The sequence below is a fragment of the Schistocerca americana genome, chromosome 2 (genome assembly GCF_021461395.2).
Source record: "Schistocerca americana isolate TAMUIC-IGC-003095 chromosome 2, iqSchAmer2.1, whole genome shotgun sequence".
NCBI classification, from domain to species: domain Eukaryota; kingdom Metazoa; phylum Arthropoda; class Insecta; order Orthoptera; family Acrididae; genus Schistocerca; species Schistocerca americana.
The window spans coordinates 604,271,434-604,289,423 of NC_060120.1; the positions used below are offsets into that span (position 1 = coordinate 604,271,434).

Genomic DNA, 17,990 nt, shown 5'->3' on the forward strand with positions numbered 1-17,990 from the left:
GTCTATGAACACTATCATATGTTTTTTTTAACTCTATGAATGAGATTAAAAACTGTTTGTTTCTATACTTGTAATACTCCATTATTAGTTTCAGGCTAAGAATTTGGTCCAAGGAGCTTCTGTATGGTGGAAATCCTCCTTGATATTCTCCAAGTTGTGGTTCCAGAATGTTTTTGATCCTATTGTAAATTATGCGGGAGAAAATTTTGTATGTGCAGTCGAGAAGGGTTATTCCTCCGTAATTATCTGGGTTGGTTCTATCTGCTTTTTTAAATAATGGATGTATTACTCCTGAGATCCATTATTAATTAAGAAATAATTAATTTTCTATGTTTGGATTACCCACCATTCAAAATGTATTATTACAGTGTTTGCAATTCAACTGATAAAATAACTTAATTAAAGATTGACACTAGCTTTGATTGTGGTTATAATGGTTGCTTACCATACTCGAAAAGTCTCCGAGATGTGTTGTATCTTGCTAAGACTCATTTCCATACTATTTACTTCCGTAATGGGAAGTCTGTTGATAAAAACTCATCTTCGGTAATTCTATCTTACTTGCGCATCAGCTGCGCGGTTTCTCTAACAAACTGTTTCAGTTTACCCGGACTAAATTATTGTTATCTGGGTGCTGAGCAGCTGCTCAGCACACTTACTACCCACTTTAGTAGCTGTTCCTAACGCATAAAATATTAAGTTGCTGTTGCATGGCTCCATATATAAATTCTCCAGAAGCTTAACCTTTTTGACATTTATCATGGTAACTACTTGAAGAAAGCTATGTTCTCAACTCCCAAATGTCAAACAACGCTAGCCGGCATTTTCACGAGATGAATAACAAATTTCGAGCACCTAATTTGGAGAAGAATTATATTTATCGAGCTTCCAGCCGAGTAAGTTAGCGAAAAATCTGAGAAGCGTGTGTAAGATTCACTTTCAGCCTTTTCCCCGTCTCAGTCAGTCTTAACGAAAACTATGATTTCTCTCACGACCTCATTCGGATGGGAGTGTGAAGATTTTAAATTAAAAATTTTGTAAGCGGCCAATCTTTATACGGTGGGTATCCACATACTGCTTTTTAATGGTTCGGTGTATTGCTAGTTTACCCAAAAATAACGTCCCGTTCCACTGGTAAGATGTTACAGTTGGGGTCTAGTCACACTTACTTGCGGCATATACATCGGTTGGCTCACAAATATTATCGTGTTGTCTGTCTCAGGCGTTATGATCTTACACTGCAAAGACTGGGCGTATTCGTACACACAAGCTAAAGTTACAAGGGTTGCACAAAAATATGGAAACACCAAAAATACAACTCATTACCACGTCTAATACGGTACAGGAAATCCGTTGGTATTCAAAATAGCTTCTAGTCGTTTCGGAATGAATAAATACAGGTCCTGTATGGTTTTGAAGGGAATCTTATTCCATTATTTCTGCAAAATAGTGGCAACTCCAGGCAGCGATGGGGGAGGTGGGTGATCACGCACGCTTCTCTCCATAGTAGACCGCAAAGGCTCAATAATATTGAGGTTCGGTGACTGTGGTGCCCAGGGGAGATGCGACAGTTCATCCTCGTGCTCGCAAGACCAGTCCTGGACGATACGAGCTTTGTGGATAGGCGTCCTGTGGCCTTGGAAAACAACCTCACGATTGGGGAGGAAACATTGTACCGCGGTACGGATCTGATCAGCTAAAATGATTACTTAATCCTTGGCAGTAATGAAACCTTTGCTGAGTAACCATGGGGCCCGTGGAATATCACAATACTGCTGCCCAAATCATCACTGAACCACCGCTATGGTTTCACTCTTGGGACGTAAGCTCCGTCAGAAGTTGTAAATAGTGCGAAACAACAATCATACGACCAAATGAATTTCTTCTATTGCTCTTTAGTTAGGGTATTATGGATTCGGCACCACGTTTTCCTGTTTCGAGCATTTTCATCCCTATTGAGAGGCTTTGAATTCCATATCGTCCTGCACTTCCTTGCTTACGGAATTCCCTTCGTGTTGTATTGGTGCTGACAGAATTCTAGATTGCGACATTCAGTTCTGGAGTGACTTTTGTAGCTGTCGTTCTCTTATTTTTCATCATACTCCTCTTCAATAACAGTCTGTTACGATCACTCAGCATTGTGACTTAGTGGATGACGTTTTCCCGCTTTCCCTGTATGCAGTGTAAATCACTGATACAGTGCCTACTGAAACACCAGACATTTCTCCTCCCTTGGTTCCTATAGCACCTACAATACGAGCACCAACAATTTGCCCACATTCGAATCCACTTACCTCCGACATAATGCACTCACAACTACTCACAACACTTTTTTTCACCACGGCTGACACTCGCAACGTATCGAGAACATTTCACGGGTGCTGCACGCTGTGAAATACAAGAGCGCAACACGCTTTTAGCATCTGCATTTATGTACCAGCATGCATTTCTCACGTATTTCTATGTCTTTGACAAACCCCTGTACGACCCACAATTTAACATCCTCAGTCCTTACGTAGCGTATATGCTATGTTCAACTTTTATTTTCTCATAGCTCGGGCAATAAACTAAATTTATTGCGACCCATTGTAACGTACACTTTACAGCTTGTGCATTCTGTGTGTTATTTGTTTTCGTTCCTGCAAGCTCCATGTAGGTTTCAGCATCTACTTGAAGAAACCTGTTTATCTCAGCGTCAGCATGGCTACGAGAAATAAAGGTAAATTTCTGTTTGTTTTAGTAATTTTGAGTTATAATGTGTTTACAATATGCTAATACAGCCAACACTATCAAATAATTGACATATAACTTTTATTTGTATAGATCGCGAGTTTATAAAATATTTCCGGTTTAGATTGTGTTAACAATCATCTCCAAATTTAAAATCGACAGAAAAAAATATTATTCGTAAAAAGTTCTATCTATTTACAATACTTAGATTATGAAACGTAACGAAAGTAACAAAGAACATACCATAAAATATTGTTACAGAGTGGAACACGTCACATGTTGTATATTTAAGGACTGAGTTATAAAACTACTGTTTGTGATGCTGCTATTTAAGACACAAAGAGGCATGCGTCTGATAGAGGACACCACCGTATGGACAATTACATACTAAAATTTATCATCGTAAAACAAAGTTAAAAATATATACAAAAGAATGTTGGTGAGTTCAAGAGTTTAACAAGTGATAATAATCGAATATAGGTAGAGCATATAGAAGATAAAACAACATTTCAAATGAGAGACTGTTAATTGATAGTGGAAGGTGTTCCTTAGTAAATTACGAAATAATTTAAAAAACAAAATGCAAGCTACGTCAAAGCAAAGATGTGCCGTCAAAAATTCATGTTAGTAAGTTATGAAATAATTTAACAAATAAAAAACAAAATATAGAAGGGCAGAGAGAGTGCGTTGTGCCACGGATAGGTCCCTTGCTGCCACCAAGGTCGCTTTCTTCCGTCGCAGTGTGTCTCCTTGTTGCCGTCAGTCGCCGATGCACTGTGAACGAGTAGGGGACGGCCCATCCGGAAGCAATCTGGCCAGCTTCCCATATTCACATTTTATGGTATAATATTCGTTACTTTCCTTGCATTTCATATTTTGATTATTGTAAGTAGGTAGAACTTTTTACGAACAATATTTTTTCTGTTTATTTTATGTCTGAAGATTATTTCTATTACTGTCGAAACCGGTAAAATTTTATAAACACGCAATCTAGACAAACAAAAATTATATTAAAAAATCAAGATCTCTGTTCCACATTCAAATGGTTCAAATGACTCTAAGCACTATGGGACTTAACATCTAAGGTCATCAGTCCCCTAGACTTAGAACTACTTAAACCTAACTAACCTAAGGACAAACACATCCATGCCCGAGACAAGATTTGAACGTGCGACCGTAGCAGCAGCGCGGTTGCGGACTAAGCACCTAGAACCGCTCGGCCACAGCGGCCTGCTTGTTACACATTGTTAACCATGCCATTATTTCATGACACCAATAATGCGATACAGTTTCTTCAATGCAGAACTGGGTCTGCATTTATGAACGACCTATACATCCACAGCCAGAAAAGAGAACGCAAGAGGAAGAAGAAGAAGAGTAATATGATAACAAAGATGGGGTAGTTCCAATGAGGAAGGGTTACAGAACATCAGAGTCTGTGCCGATACCAACAGAAAAGAAGTTCTATTTCATGCATCTCACTGAGATGAATAATACCCAGAAAAGTCGTTTCAGATGTGGGTTGTCTGGATGTAAGAGCTTCACATTTACGCAGCGCACTAAATGCTAAATAAATGTTCGTTTCACAGAAAAAAGGAAGTTATTTTGCAATTCCATGAACTAATTGTTGAATTATGAAAAATTTTCCGTTTGTTTCCACATACAATAATAAAATTTGTGATACTTAACATAAATATATTTATGTATCCAGTTTTCATTTTATAAATAAAATCCATCAAAGCAATACCTGAAAACGTTTTATTACTAGCATAAAAACATATTTGAGTTATAATGTAGAATATTTGCTATATGCACTAATGTTCTGTTGAATCACGCCAGTTTTTTAAATTTAAATTTAATATTAATATTATAGTCATGTTTTGTCCCACAACAACGTTCTGACCACCAATATAAACTTTTGATTCACAAAATCGAAGCTCAGGTCTAAGGATGTCAAAGGCAAATTAATATATTTTTCGAGTAATGACAGTTGCTGTGGTTGTCCCCCCAATACTTTAAGAGACAGTTACTGCTATCAGAAGTTCTTATAGACAGTCTGTGCACAATGCTCCGCTTAATTGTTGATATTTTAGATGATTTATGAAAATGTTCACTGAACACTATGAACGTCACTTTCGAGTAAATTTATAGTCTATTCCAGTGTTAATCTCGTTATTTCAGGCCGCAGTCAATTGTTTCGGGTCGTCGGGTACGCATTGTTCCGTTCTGCATTAAATTTCTCCCGTTATACACTTGTCACGCGACATCCCGCATAAGCAAACACAGATGCAATATTAACCCTTGCTTCCACGTATCACTTGATACGAAGCAGACTGAACTGCCGTCCGTCTAAGCGTTTTACCACGACGTCGGATAAACGTGGACACTCCATAAATGTTTGGGCACAGACAAACGTACTTGACTCGACCCACAATTCATTGCGAGATCTCGGCTCGTTGGGGAGACGGGGAGGGGGTATCGATATAAGACGCTTACGATCAGTTAACCAGTACTTAAGGGCCAAAATGTTCTTAAATCGTATACACTGCAATAAATTATCGTACAATTCTTTATTACATTAGAAAATTCGCCTCTTTTGAAATACAAAGGAAAAGAAAATTACTACCCCCCCTCCACCCCCAAATTTGTAATATGGTGCAAAATACTCACGGTTTACATGTCCGAAAAGCACAACAGTGTGGGCTTATCTGTTCGGTAGAGAAGTTTCATTAAGTTTCACTCTTCAGTGAATGTAATGTCATAAACGTCATTGTGTTGAAGGAACATAAGTGATTTTCACTTTTTATTTTCGTTTAGCCGCGGGATCAGGTGTTCCTCAACTTTGTAGAGGTAAACAGCAGAAACACCGGTGTGAGGGTTATTAACGATCCGTGTTATTTACAAGGACAATCGTATCTCCGTATTAAGAAACGTACATTAATATTTTCCTTCATGAGATCTGTGACTCAAATCTTTCTAGCAACAGGAAAATATTGGACCTCGGTAAGTGCATATTGCATATTTTTTTCACAGAATACAACCGGAGAATCACAATACATAGCCAAATGTTCCGAGAAAAACCGAAGTAGTAATAACAATCAATTATATTAAATTCTTCATTTGTGTGGCCACATCGTAGGTAGTTGTACTGTTATTGAAGTTATTTTAATTCCGCCTTTGCAACTAAAAGAAAAAGCGTGTTTTTGTCACCAAACACGTTCCGTTTTATTGAAATAAAACATCATGAGCAGTGCATAATGAAAGATATTTACAATTGGCTGGCTTTCTAGATAGAAAGGAAGTTCATTACAAAAATGTTGAATTACTTGCGTACTTCGTGTCAGATTTTCGCTCACATCAGTAAACGTCGTCTTCTTGCGCTTTTTGGAGTACAGTATCGTTTGTCAGTGGTAATTCTGGCCTAATCGCACATTGCTTTGCAGAACTATGCATTTTTATATGACACACATCACAGTGTTGCACCACTACTGTTTGTATCTTTCTGGCTAAATATGTATCGTGAGTCATATGTCAGTGTTATCAAATTTACCATTAGTTTTTCCTTTAATCTACAAATGTTCTCTTCCTCTGTGATTCGTCATTCAATTATGTTTATATGTACCTTTTATTTAACGTATATGAGAAATGGAGATGTAATGCCGTAGTTGAAGATCTAATTATAAGTGGTGGGATGGTGATGAAAGGGGGAGAAGAGGGGGCGGGGGGCGCGATGGAGATGAAAGGGGAAGAAGAGGGGGGGGCGACAAAACTGAGTAAAGAGCAACACAAAGTAGAGGAACTGAGAGCGTGTTGAAGAAAAAGGGAGTGAGAAGGAATAGGTGAAGTTAAAGGGCAAGGGGAGGTGGAATGAGAGTGAAGCGTAAGAAAGGAAACCGATCTTTTTTATTCTTCGATTTCCTACTCTTAATTGGTTATTGAGTAAATGTATGTTGCGGGTAAACGCTTTCGTTTATGATACGTGTAAATTTTGAAAAGAGAGGAGCTGTGTGTTTACAGATATTTCTGACTTTCACATGTTTTTCTATTGTGCTTGGTCAATGGCGTTCCTGCTTATGTTTGTTCGTAAATGTTGAGCATTTTATTCTGCATTTCCGTGTCCTGATGTGCTCTTTATATCTTGCGTCAAATGGCCTACCAGCCATCCCAAAGTAGATTGTCTCACAGTCTCTGCAACTGAGCTGGTAGGATTTTGGTTCTACTTTGGAATGTGTTCCTGTACAGAGTTATTCGTTTATAAGCAATGTTTATACCCTGTTTTTCCAATATGTTACGTATTTTGCATGTTATTTTATTGTGGTAGGTCACTGTATGTCATTTATTTTGATTGTGCTGTTTGTATATGTTGGTGGGATTTCGTTTGTTTATTTCACCATTTGTGTCTTTATTTTTTTGTTAAACAGTATGCAAAAATATTATTCAGCTTACGTATCCTTTGCTTACAGCTGTTCCGCTGTACACTGTGCATCTGCTTTTCTTTCGCGTTAAGTATTAGGTGGCGACTTGGCGACTGGGTGGGTGAGTATTAGGCCAGACATATTGAATTCGTTCCTTAAGTGGTCACAGGATTACTTTTTTTTTCACAACTAACACACATCAGTTCCGGCAGCGTTCTGCGTACTTAAAAACACAGTTCGTACTAAGGTTCACATAGCACGTTAAGTCCGTAAGATCCCGACACGACTGAAAGGATGTGTCGAATGGTCGGGGGAGACCGCAGGCATACCGTCGCCAATAGGACTACGTTCGGGAGGTGCTGTAGCGCTCGTGTAGCTGATTCACTTTAAGTAACACGCCAAAGCTTGTTTTGAGAAATTAAACAGCCACTAGAGGAACTAAATTGAGGCAGCTATAGTAGACTTCGAAATAAAGTCGTTCCAGGTAACCGAAAGATGCTTTATTAGCGCATCTTCTTCTGACTGGAATTTGTGTTGCTTCCTGTAGTCTTCAGCTCCGATCGCCACAGACGTAGCCACGGGTCATAACTCTACAACAAATGACGATAAAGCTAAGATCGGTTCCATTCCACGCTGGTCGCCTGGCACAGCAACCGGTACGAATTTCTTGAACTAAGACAGGCTTGGTTGCAAAGTTGTTTTATCTATTTATTAGCAGTAACAAGTTTCGCCCTTGTGGGGCATCTTCAGATCAACCTATGGGGTGTAAAATTAACACTGTGAGGCGTAGGTACATTAAAAACGGGAGATAGGTGTAGTATGATGCGAAGTTCCGGGACGTGTAGCCGTCTCTACGACTAATAACCGTGAACATACGCAAGAGTAATGTGGGCAGCCAACATCCGTCTTCAATTATAAAGAAACATCATCCTATCGACATTACACAAGTAAAGGCATAAGGATCGTGAAAGGGGGAATAAAATGCCAAAGTATAAATACAATGTCAACTAGGAAGAGGAACTATTCCAAACGAAATAAATATTTAAAAGAGCTTTCACAAACGGAGCCAATGGCGTTCCGGCGTACACAGCACGGAGAGTAGCGCACAGCAGACGAAATGTAAATATAATGCGTATATTTTATCCATACTGGACGCAGCTGAACTCCGTAACTGTTCCTGTATAGGGTGTAGAATAACAACAGCCATCAGTCACTCTCATGTATAGTTTTATTGTTAGACAGATTTTTAACAGTTTGATATTTTATAGAGCTCATTTTACTCATTTAAAACCATTGCACTTATTTTATTTTAATTTGAATAATTTTGCTATTGGGGTAATTTATTGTTTCCGCATATGCAATTCAGTTGAGCAAACGGTTTTCTTAAGAACGTTGGGTAATCAACGATATCTACTCTTAATTTCTGTTACTATAGTTGTATAATCTTGTCTTTACGACTCTATATTAGTGTGGCCGGCTGCGAGGTCTGACGTGTCTTGTATTGTCGAGCGCACTATATTTACATTGCGTCCACTATACGCAACGACCCATGCTGTGTACACCGGAATGCGGTTGGCTCCGTATTATGTACGCTCTTTCAAATATTGTCCGCAACTCGTGGTCGTGCGGTAGCGTTCTCGCTTCCCACGCCCGGGTTCCCGCGTTCGATTCCCGCCGGGGTCAGGGATTTTCTCTGCCTCGTGGTACGCTCTTTCAAATATTGTCCGCAGCTCGTGGTCGTGCGGTAGCGTTCTCGCTTCCCACGCCCGGGTTCCCGCGTTCGATTCCCGCCGGGGTCAGGGATTTTCTCTGCCTCGTGATGACTGGGTGTTGTGTGATGTCCTTAGGTTAGTTAGGTTTAAGTAGTTCTAAGTTCTAGGGGACTGATGACCATAGATGTTAAGTCCCATCGTGCTCAGAGCCATTTGAACCATTTTTCAAATATTTTTCTTCGATTGGCATAGTTCCTCTTTCCACTAGATATTGTAGTTATACTTTGGCATCTTTTTCCTGATTTCAGGTCCCTTATGCTTTTATTTGTCTAATGACGATAGGACCATGTTTCCTTATAATCTTTATCTTAGTGTCATACGCTGGCATTAAAGGACGGATGTTGGCTTTCCACATTTCTTCTTACATAAGTTCACAGTTATTGTTATTTGTAGAGACAGCTACATAGCCCGGAACTTTGCGTCATGCTACACCCAGCCCCCCGTTTTTAATGTAGCTATGCCTCACAGTGTTATTTTATACCCCAAGGTTAATCTGAAGGCCAAACGCCAAAGGCGAAACGTGTCATTGCCAATAAACAGATCAAAAAATCTGCAACCAAGAGTGTCTTATTTCAAGATGACAAAGTTGTCTATTGAGACGCATTGTAGTAATATTAACTTAGCTGAAGCGTAGCTGAAAGAGATAGGCTATCTCAGAGCCATCTCACAAGTCACGCACCTTCAGGGGTGGAGTTGTACTCTGGGAGCGATATGGCGCTAACGTTGACGTTGAACTCCAGCGAAGAGTTCAGCCGCAGGAGCGCCGTATCGTTGTACAAGCCACCACTGCAAAAATAGAAGAGAAGGAACAATTACTTAGCAGCCACATAATACAGAACATGTGAAAGGAGTGCCACTGACTTCAAATACACTGCTGGTGACTAACACTTCAGTGTAACTGCAGAAAACGGTGGGAGTAACGCCATCTCTATAAGGAAAGATTCGGGAAGGGGTTTCTCCCTCACAAATCGCATGAGTTTGTTGATTCTTTGTGAGACCAGCATATTAACCCTCGTGGAAGAAGAAACGTCTGTCACCAAGGGTTGGAATCGACCGTGTCAGGACAGTGGCCCATCGAGACTGCACTTTGTCTTTCTGTGATATATCTATTCGTGTTGTTTCGGACCCCACTACTGCCATGCAGATATGGGATCAAGAGGGTAACACTCAGTGCCGTGCAGGATGAGAGCGGCCCTGTGCTACTAGCGCCTGAGAGAACAGTCACGAGAAGAAGTCTCCAAAGTTTCTCATTAGTGGTTACGAGACGGTAGATCCGACAGTCAGCAGTAGCAGCACATCACAGGCACAGTCTTGTAGCTGGTGTATTGCTACATAAAGATTGATACCAAGGCTCGGAAGCCTGAGTATTTGTTATTGCTTGCCCGAGGCGATGACGTTATGTCTGGCCAGCGATGACCGAATGTCGCCTACTTTTCGGGGCTCATCATCAGTTTCCCTATCGCTCTGCTTTACAATAATGGCTTTCAGGGTTTGAGCTTGTAGCCTCTCCGCCATATCAGCAGACTGATAGGTGTTCTTGTGAAATTTTTACTCTCTTCCTTACGAAATCAAGCGGTGCTTTTAGAATGACGTGATGTCTTCTCCTCAATGAGGTCATATTGCTGAGTTTACAATTCAAGTCTCCCACTCATCCGAAGTTAAATAATGTTTTCCATATTTGATCTGCTTCCCGCAACGCCGGAGTTCTCTCTGTTTGTGGTTTTGATTGCGACATTTGTCCATAATACATTTCTGCTGTGTAACATATCTCTGACATGGAATGACATAGCCATCCGAACTCAGTGTAGCTCGATGCCCAACTGAGTTAGGGCCGTTCTTGCTGACAACAATCCAACAAATCAGGTACAAACGTAGTCACAGAATGAAATTTCACTCTGCAGTGGAGTGTTCGCTGATGTGAAACTTCCTGGCAGATTAAAAATGTGTATCGGAATAGGACTCGAACTCGGGAACTTTGCCTTTCAGGGGCAACTGCTCTACGAAGGAAGAAGATAGTGGATAAGGTACTGGCGGAAGTAAAGCTGTTACGACGCGTCGTGAGTCGTACTAGGGTAGCTTAGTTGGTAGAGCACTTGCCTGAGAAAGGCAGAGGTCCCACGTTTGAGCCCTCGGCTGGCACACAGTTTTAATCTGCCAGGAAGTTTCGACTTTAGTTATGTTTTCTTTCTACTACGCCATCTACACACATTAAGTAGAATTTTGTTACTTCGTCTCCTTTCTGATGTTGCAGTTTTAATGACGATCATTGTACATCTGCAATGAAAAAATTACATTTAAATCTGTTTGAGATGGTGTGAGTATGATTATCTGCTGATTATTAAATAGCTACAGGCATCAGTTCTAGTCAGTATATAGACGCAAGACAGCTGGAGTCCCATGGAACGTCTTCCTGCTTAACGTTAATGTTCAATTGATAAGACGGCGTTGAAGATTAAGATTCTTTTGCAGCCATTAAGTCGATGAATGCCCTTCTTGTTTCGCGAATTAAATATTTTAAGATATTACAGTCAGCCAGTATAGCCGTATCTACCCACCGTGGACGGCCAGTTTTGTGAAATGGTGTAGATAGTGGATACGGAAAGACTTAGGAATACTGGTGTATGAAGTTTGTCGATGGTTTGTTTAATGGAACGTTTCGTCGGCGTTACAGTAATGTGGCTCAATGCCCTATCTCTGACGCTTTAGATTTGAGGTGTTTAGTTTCAAACCAAGCCACGTCAAAATGTCGGTCATACTGATCTACACATACCATCCGGTTATCAGTATGAAACAGTACCGTGTCCTGGAAAGTAATCTCTCATATTTTAACCTCTTGGTGTAGTATAAGGCTTTGAATATTGGGGTGAGTTTCAAATCCTTAGTTGTGAGTGCTGAGTGTGTTGACGGCCAACATGGTGAGCGCGGAAACTGCTACTCAACGTAGGCCAGACGCAGGGAGAACGTACTTCGACAACCATGTCCTAAAGATACGCAGAACTTGGGCTTATGTGCACACAAACCCATTGCCAACTGCCAATTCTGTGGCAGCAGCAAAGGTGGTTGACGTTCAAGAACGGTTGGTGAAGCACTTTGGTGCATAATTGGCAAATGATACTCGTGTGCAGTACTATATACGTGAGATTGAAAACAGCAAAATGATTCAAAATGTTATCACAGGATGATGAAATGTGTGAACAAAGGTCTGCAGAAGAGAATCATAACATTGATTTTGAGTTTCAAATCTAAGTCGAAATAAATTACACAATAATCTTGGGAACAATGGCTTCAGATCTTCTAGTATCCTGAATACTTATAGACACCATCAATAACAATTAATTCACAAAATTTGAACACCACTCTCACTGCCTTGCTTCTAGGCTACAACAGCAGTAATATAATAGTACATAAATTAGAACATAAATTACATTTCTTTTTAAATGTTAAGAAAGTCACTTGGCGGATACTGCAACTCATCCCCTCATTTGTGCTAAGCGGTCAATTTCACATTTTTCTACCTCTTTGTCGTTATTTGTTTTCTCCTGTTTTATCACTGACTTCCGATAGCTGAACAGTATCTGCCCCTCTTTTTTTTTTTCTTTTATGTTAATAGTCATCGAGTGAGGTGGCCCAGTGGTATTACAGCGGCTGTTGAAATCTCCGTCCAGTCATTCAGAATTAGGTTTTCCCTGATTTCCGTAAACTAATTTCCCTAAAATGCCCCGATGGATCCATTGAAAGGATACGGCCAATTTTTTCTTCATTTTCCGCATTCCGTGCTTGTGCTCCCCCTGTAATGTTTTAGCTGTCGATAGGTTGTGAAAATCCTATTTGCCATCCATCCTTCGATGATAAGCAGGAATACCATAGTTACAGATGTCGGTTCTTATTATCTGAAAGTCAGCGTCCCTGAATGACCACAGAGGGCGCAGTCCGATCTCCGGTGTAAGGAGCTGTTTGAAGAGGAGGAAGGAAGTCAAGGAAAGCTGTTTTCAAAAGATGACATTGAAGGCTGGAAGAGGAATGTGAAGAGCGCATGCCCCACCAACACTGCAGTCTCACGGTGCATTAAAGCAGAAGCAGCCGACATCGTATGGTAATCTGCATCTGGTCGTATGGTTACCTTGTTTCTGCGTTAAGGTTAGGATTGAAACATCGTTTTATGTGATCTATTAGGACGTCGGAGGATCGCAACAGCAAAGCACCTCCGCCAAAATCTTGACCAGGAACCTATGTATCCAATGATGATCGATTTTCTATGTGGAATCGAAAGACACCGAATCATTTCTATGTACGTTGACGATGTACAGATAATATATCAACACAAAACGTTATCTTTGCATTGCCTGGAGACTGTGAGGTACAGGTCACACTTCAATGTAATTCTTAGCAAATAACATTGCTTAGCCTGGTGCCGGAAGTGATTTACATACTTCCTAACTGCAATAGCAGCGATTGTGCTTGGCATGGGTTCGACAGGAGCTAAGTAGGTTTATTGAGACGTGTAGCACCAGATGTCTACCCACAGGTCGCAATATACCCGTAAATTACAGAGCGGTGGTTCGTGGCCACGGGACTGGCAGCCTATAACATAGCAGGTGTACTCCGTCCGGTTAAAATCAGGCGAATGTGGTGGCCAAGACACCAACATGAGTTCACTATCATACTCCTCAAACCATTCCTACACAATTCTGGCCTTGTGGCAGGGATGGTTATATGTTGGGAGATAACGTCGCCCTCGGGGAAGCCATAAAACATAAATTTCACATTGCCCACTGCTGTCACGGAGCCTTCTAATACTACTGAAACTCTCATAAAGCCCAGGCGAGTGAGCACTATACCATATTGCTGCCCCTTCACCAGCTTACCACCGTGGCGCAATACATGTTTTGTTTGAGCACCCATTCGTCTGGATAACAGCGTCTTTGGACACAACCTTCGACGTGATTCATCAAACGCATTTCCATTGATCCACAGTCCACTCTCGATGATCCCGTGGCCACTGCAATCGTAACTGGCGATGTCATTGAGTTAGGACAGAAAGACATAGCGGCCAACTGCTGCGGAGCACAAGTGCGCTAAACAGTGTGTTCTGAAACACATGTACCTGCTTCAGCATTGAGATATGCCAGCTTCTTCGGTTTACAGAGCGAGCAAGACTCCGAGCTCCACATTCTGTGATGAAATGAAATGTCGTGTGGCTAGGGCCAATCGTCGGGTAGACCGTTCGCCTGGTGCAGGTCTTTCGATTTGACGCCACTTCGGAGACCTGCGCGTCGATGGGGATGAAATGATGATGATTAGGACAACACAACACCCAGTCCCTGAGCGGAGAAAATCTCCGACCCAGCCGGGAATCGAACCCGGGCCCTTAGGATTGACAGTCTGTCACGCTGACCACTCAGCTACCGGGGGGTGATGAGGCTCGGACATCCAACACCTTCTCGGTTACTACTGGTTCCGCCGTCTTTCAACCACTTTCCATAGATCCTCACGCTGGTAGCCCGTGTACAGTCGACCAGCTTCGTCGTTTCCGGTATGTTCGTTCCCAAACACAGGGCCAAACAATTTGTCCTTTGTCAAACTCGCTTACGTCAGTGCATTTCTCCGTTTGCGAGCGGTATCTTTGCTAGAATGGCACCCCTTTCGTCTCTGCTCCGCTTACGTCCTTTCCTTACCAAGACGCGAACGTTCCCACAAGGCCAGCAGGCGGCATTCAAACTCTCGACGGCAGCTGCCGCGTCACCACGGCGAATGGAACAGTTCCTGCGTCGTGTGACTTTGATGTCGTCAGACACTTTCCTGGCTTTCGGCGTGAAATCAAACGCAAGAGAGGCAAGACTTCGATATCTACATCTGCATCTACATCCACACTCCGCAAGCCACCTGACGGTGTGCGGCGCATGGTACCCTGAGTACCTCTATCGGTTCTCCCTTCTAATCCAGTCTCGTATTGTTCGTGGAAAGAAGGATTGTCGGTATGCCTCTGTGTGGGCTCTAATCTCTCTGATTTTATCCTCATGGTCTCTTCGCGAGATATACGTAGGAGGGAGCAATATACTGCTTGACTCTTCGGTGAAGGTATGTTCTCGAAACTTTAACAAAAGCCCGTACCGAGCTACTGAGCGTCTCTCCTGCAGAGTCTTCCACTGGAGTTTATCCATCATCTCCGTAACGCTTTCGCGATTACTAAATGATCCTGTAACGAAGCGCGCTGCTCTCCGATGGATCTTCTCTATCTCTTCTATCAACCCTATCTGGTACAGATCCCACACTGCTGAGCAGTATTCAAGCAGTGGGCGAACAAGCGTACTGTAATCTACTTCCTTTGTTTTCGGATTGCATTACCTTAGGATTCTTCCAATGAATCTCAGTCTGGCATCTGCTTTACCGACGATCAACTTTATATGATCGGAAATAATAAAATAATAAAATAAAATTTCGGAAATTTCTAGAACATACTAATTACACATTATATATTTAACAGACAGTTTGAAAGAAACATATATTATTTGGATCATGCATATCGGTGCATGTAATCACGTCCAGGACGTGGATGATCGATGTTTGGAACACTGCATCTCTGAGATCTAGCATGCACTGTGCTTTTCACTTTCCACCGTGCCAAATGTGTACTGTGAGTATTCATTCGGTGGAAAACGACAACCGCCAGAGTGAACTTCTTTCACTAACAATATGTTGATAAGAGACCAGCAACAACTGGCACGGATGTTAGAAGCGGGTAGACCGGCCACGGTGCGAAAGATCACGCGCCAAGTCAGTGCCGGATGTACATGAAAAACCGGTGAGCAGCCCTACACCACCTCACGGTGGGTGAAAACGCATATCATACCAGTTGTAAGTGAATTATAGACTGATTGCCATAGTATCGTTGCGGATCAAAAACTAAACAAAGAGAGCCAAGGTAAGCGTGCAACGCTCATATTTATAATCTCTCACATCCTGTGAGAATTTTCAAGGCTTTATAATGAACACATTATTTTTGTCAACAGTATACATGATTTTATATTTAATACATTAATTCTGACAAAACTGTACTTTTCATAAAACTAAGAATTACGGTCACAAGAATGTGGTACTGGATTACTGGTTATTCAACTCTAATTCAATTTTACAAAAGAATATTGTAGAATGTAAAAGTTTTCATCATAAATAACTTCTGAAACAAATTATTTTTTGAAAAAGAAAATAGTTATTTCAAAGTAGAGTACATCGAGCTTAACACAAATAACTTTTATCTGTGTAAAAATATTAGATACCTGTAATATATATTTTGTAGAGATCTTAATTTTATCATACACTCCCGGAAATTGAAATAAGAACACCGTGAATTCATTGTCCCAGGAAGGGGAAACTTTATTGACACATTCCTGGGGTCAGATACATCACATGATCACACTGACAGAACCACAGGCACATAGACACAGGCAACAGAGCATGCACAATGTCGGCACTAGAACAGTGTATATCCACCTTTCGCAGCAATGCAGGCTGCTATTCTCCCATGGAGACGATCGTAGAGATGCTGGATGTAGTCCTGTGGAACGGCTTGCCATGCCATTTCCACCAGGCGCCTCAGTTGGACCAGCGTTCGTGCTGGACGTGCAGACCGCGTGAGACGACGCTTCATCCAGTCCCAAACATGCTCAATGGGGGACAGATCCGGAGATCTTGCTGGCCAGGGTAGTTGACTTACGCCTTCTAGAGCACGTTGGGTGGCACGGGATACATGCGGACGTGCATTGTCCTGTTGGAACAGCAAGTTCCCTTGCCGGTCTAGGAATGGTAGAACGATGGGTTCGATGACGGTTTGGATGTACCGTGCACTATTCAGTGTCCCCTCGACGATCACCAGTGGTGTACGGCCAATGTAGGAGATCGCTCCCCACACCATGATGCCGGGTGTTGGCCCTGTGTGCCTCGGTCGTATGCAGTCCTGATTGTGGCGCTCACCTGCACGGCGCCAAACACGCATACGACCATCATTGGCACCAAGGCAGAAGCGACTCTCATCGCTGAAGACGACACGTCTCCATTCGTCCCCCCATTCACGCCTGTCGCGACACCACTGGAGGCGGGCTGCACGATGTTGGGGCGTGAGCGGAAGACGGCCTAACGGTGTGCGGGACCGTAGCCCAGCTTCATGGAGACGGTTGCGAATGGTTCTCGCCGATACCCCAGGAGCAACAGTGTCCCTAATTTGCTGGGAAGTGGCGGTGCGGTCCCCTACGGCACTGCGAAGGATCCTACGTTCTTGGCGTGCATCCGTGCGTCGCTGCGGTCCGGTCCCAGGTCGACGGGCACGTGCACCCTCCGCCGACCACTGGCGACAACATCGATGTACTGTGGAGACCTCACGCCCCACGTGTTGAGCAATCCGGCGGTACGTCCACCCGGCCTCCCGCATGCCCACTATACGCCCTCGCTCAAAGTCCGTCAACTGCACATACGGTTCACGTCCACGCTGTCGCGGCATGCTACCAGTGTTAAAGACTGCGATGGAGCTCCGTATGCCACGGCAAACTGGCTGACACTGACGGCGGCGGTGCACAAATGCTGCGCAGCTAGCGCCATTCGACGGCCAACACCGCGGTTCCTGGTGTGTCCGCTGTGCCGTGCGTGTGATCATTGCTTGTACAGCCCTCTCGCAGTGTCCGGAGCAAGTATGGTGGGTCCGACACACCGGTGTCAATGTGTTCTTTTTTCCATTTCCAGGAGTGTTTTTCTTTAAATATAATGTTTCACTAAAACTGCACTATTACAAACAGGTGCTGATGACTAAATAACGAATAAAAAACTCAATGTGAAACATTCTTAATAAAATTTCGGAAATTTCTAGAACATACTAATTACACATTATATATTTAACAGACAGTTTGAAAGAAACATATATTATTTGGATCATTAGTTCCTCCTTTTTTTTTAGTTACTCCCCTTACTGCAAAATAAATGATGTGATGATATACCTTTATTACTGTAAGATAAATATAAGTGTGATATTTGGCTATAACTCATAAGAAGTGTATTTATAAGTTACAACAAATGCTATATGAAA

General features: G+C 42.2%; 1 protein-coding gene across 1 annotated transcript in view; it reads right to left on the reverse strand.

Annotated features, from left to right (window-relative positions):
* The window catches only part of LOC124596583 (trypsin-1-like), an 81,953-nt gene that overhangs the window by 17,576 nt on the left and 46,387 nt on the right, over positions 1-17,990 (reverse strand). The window contains exon 6 of the mRNA XM_047135775.1: positions 9,597-9,703. Within this exon, the coding sequence (XP_046991731.1) occupies positions 9,597-9,703 (107 nt within the window). The remainder of the gene's footprint in view (positions 1-9,596; positions 9,704-17,990) is intronic.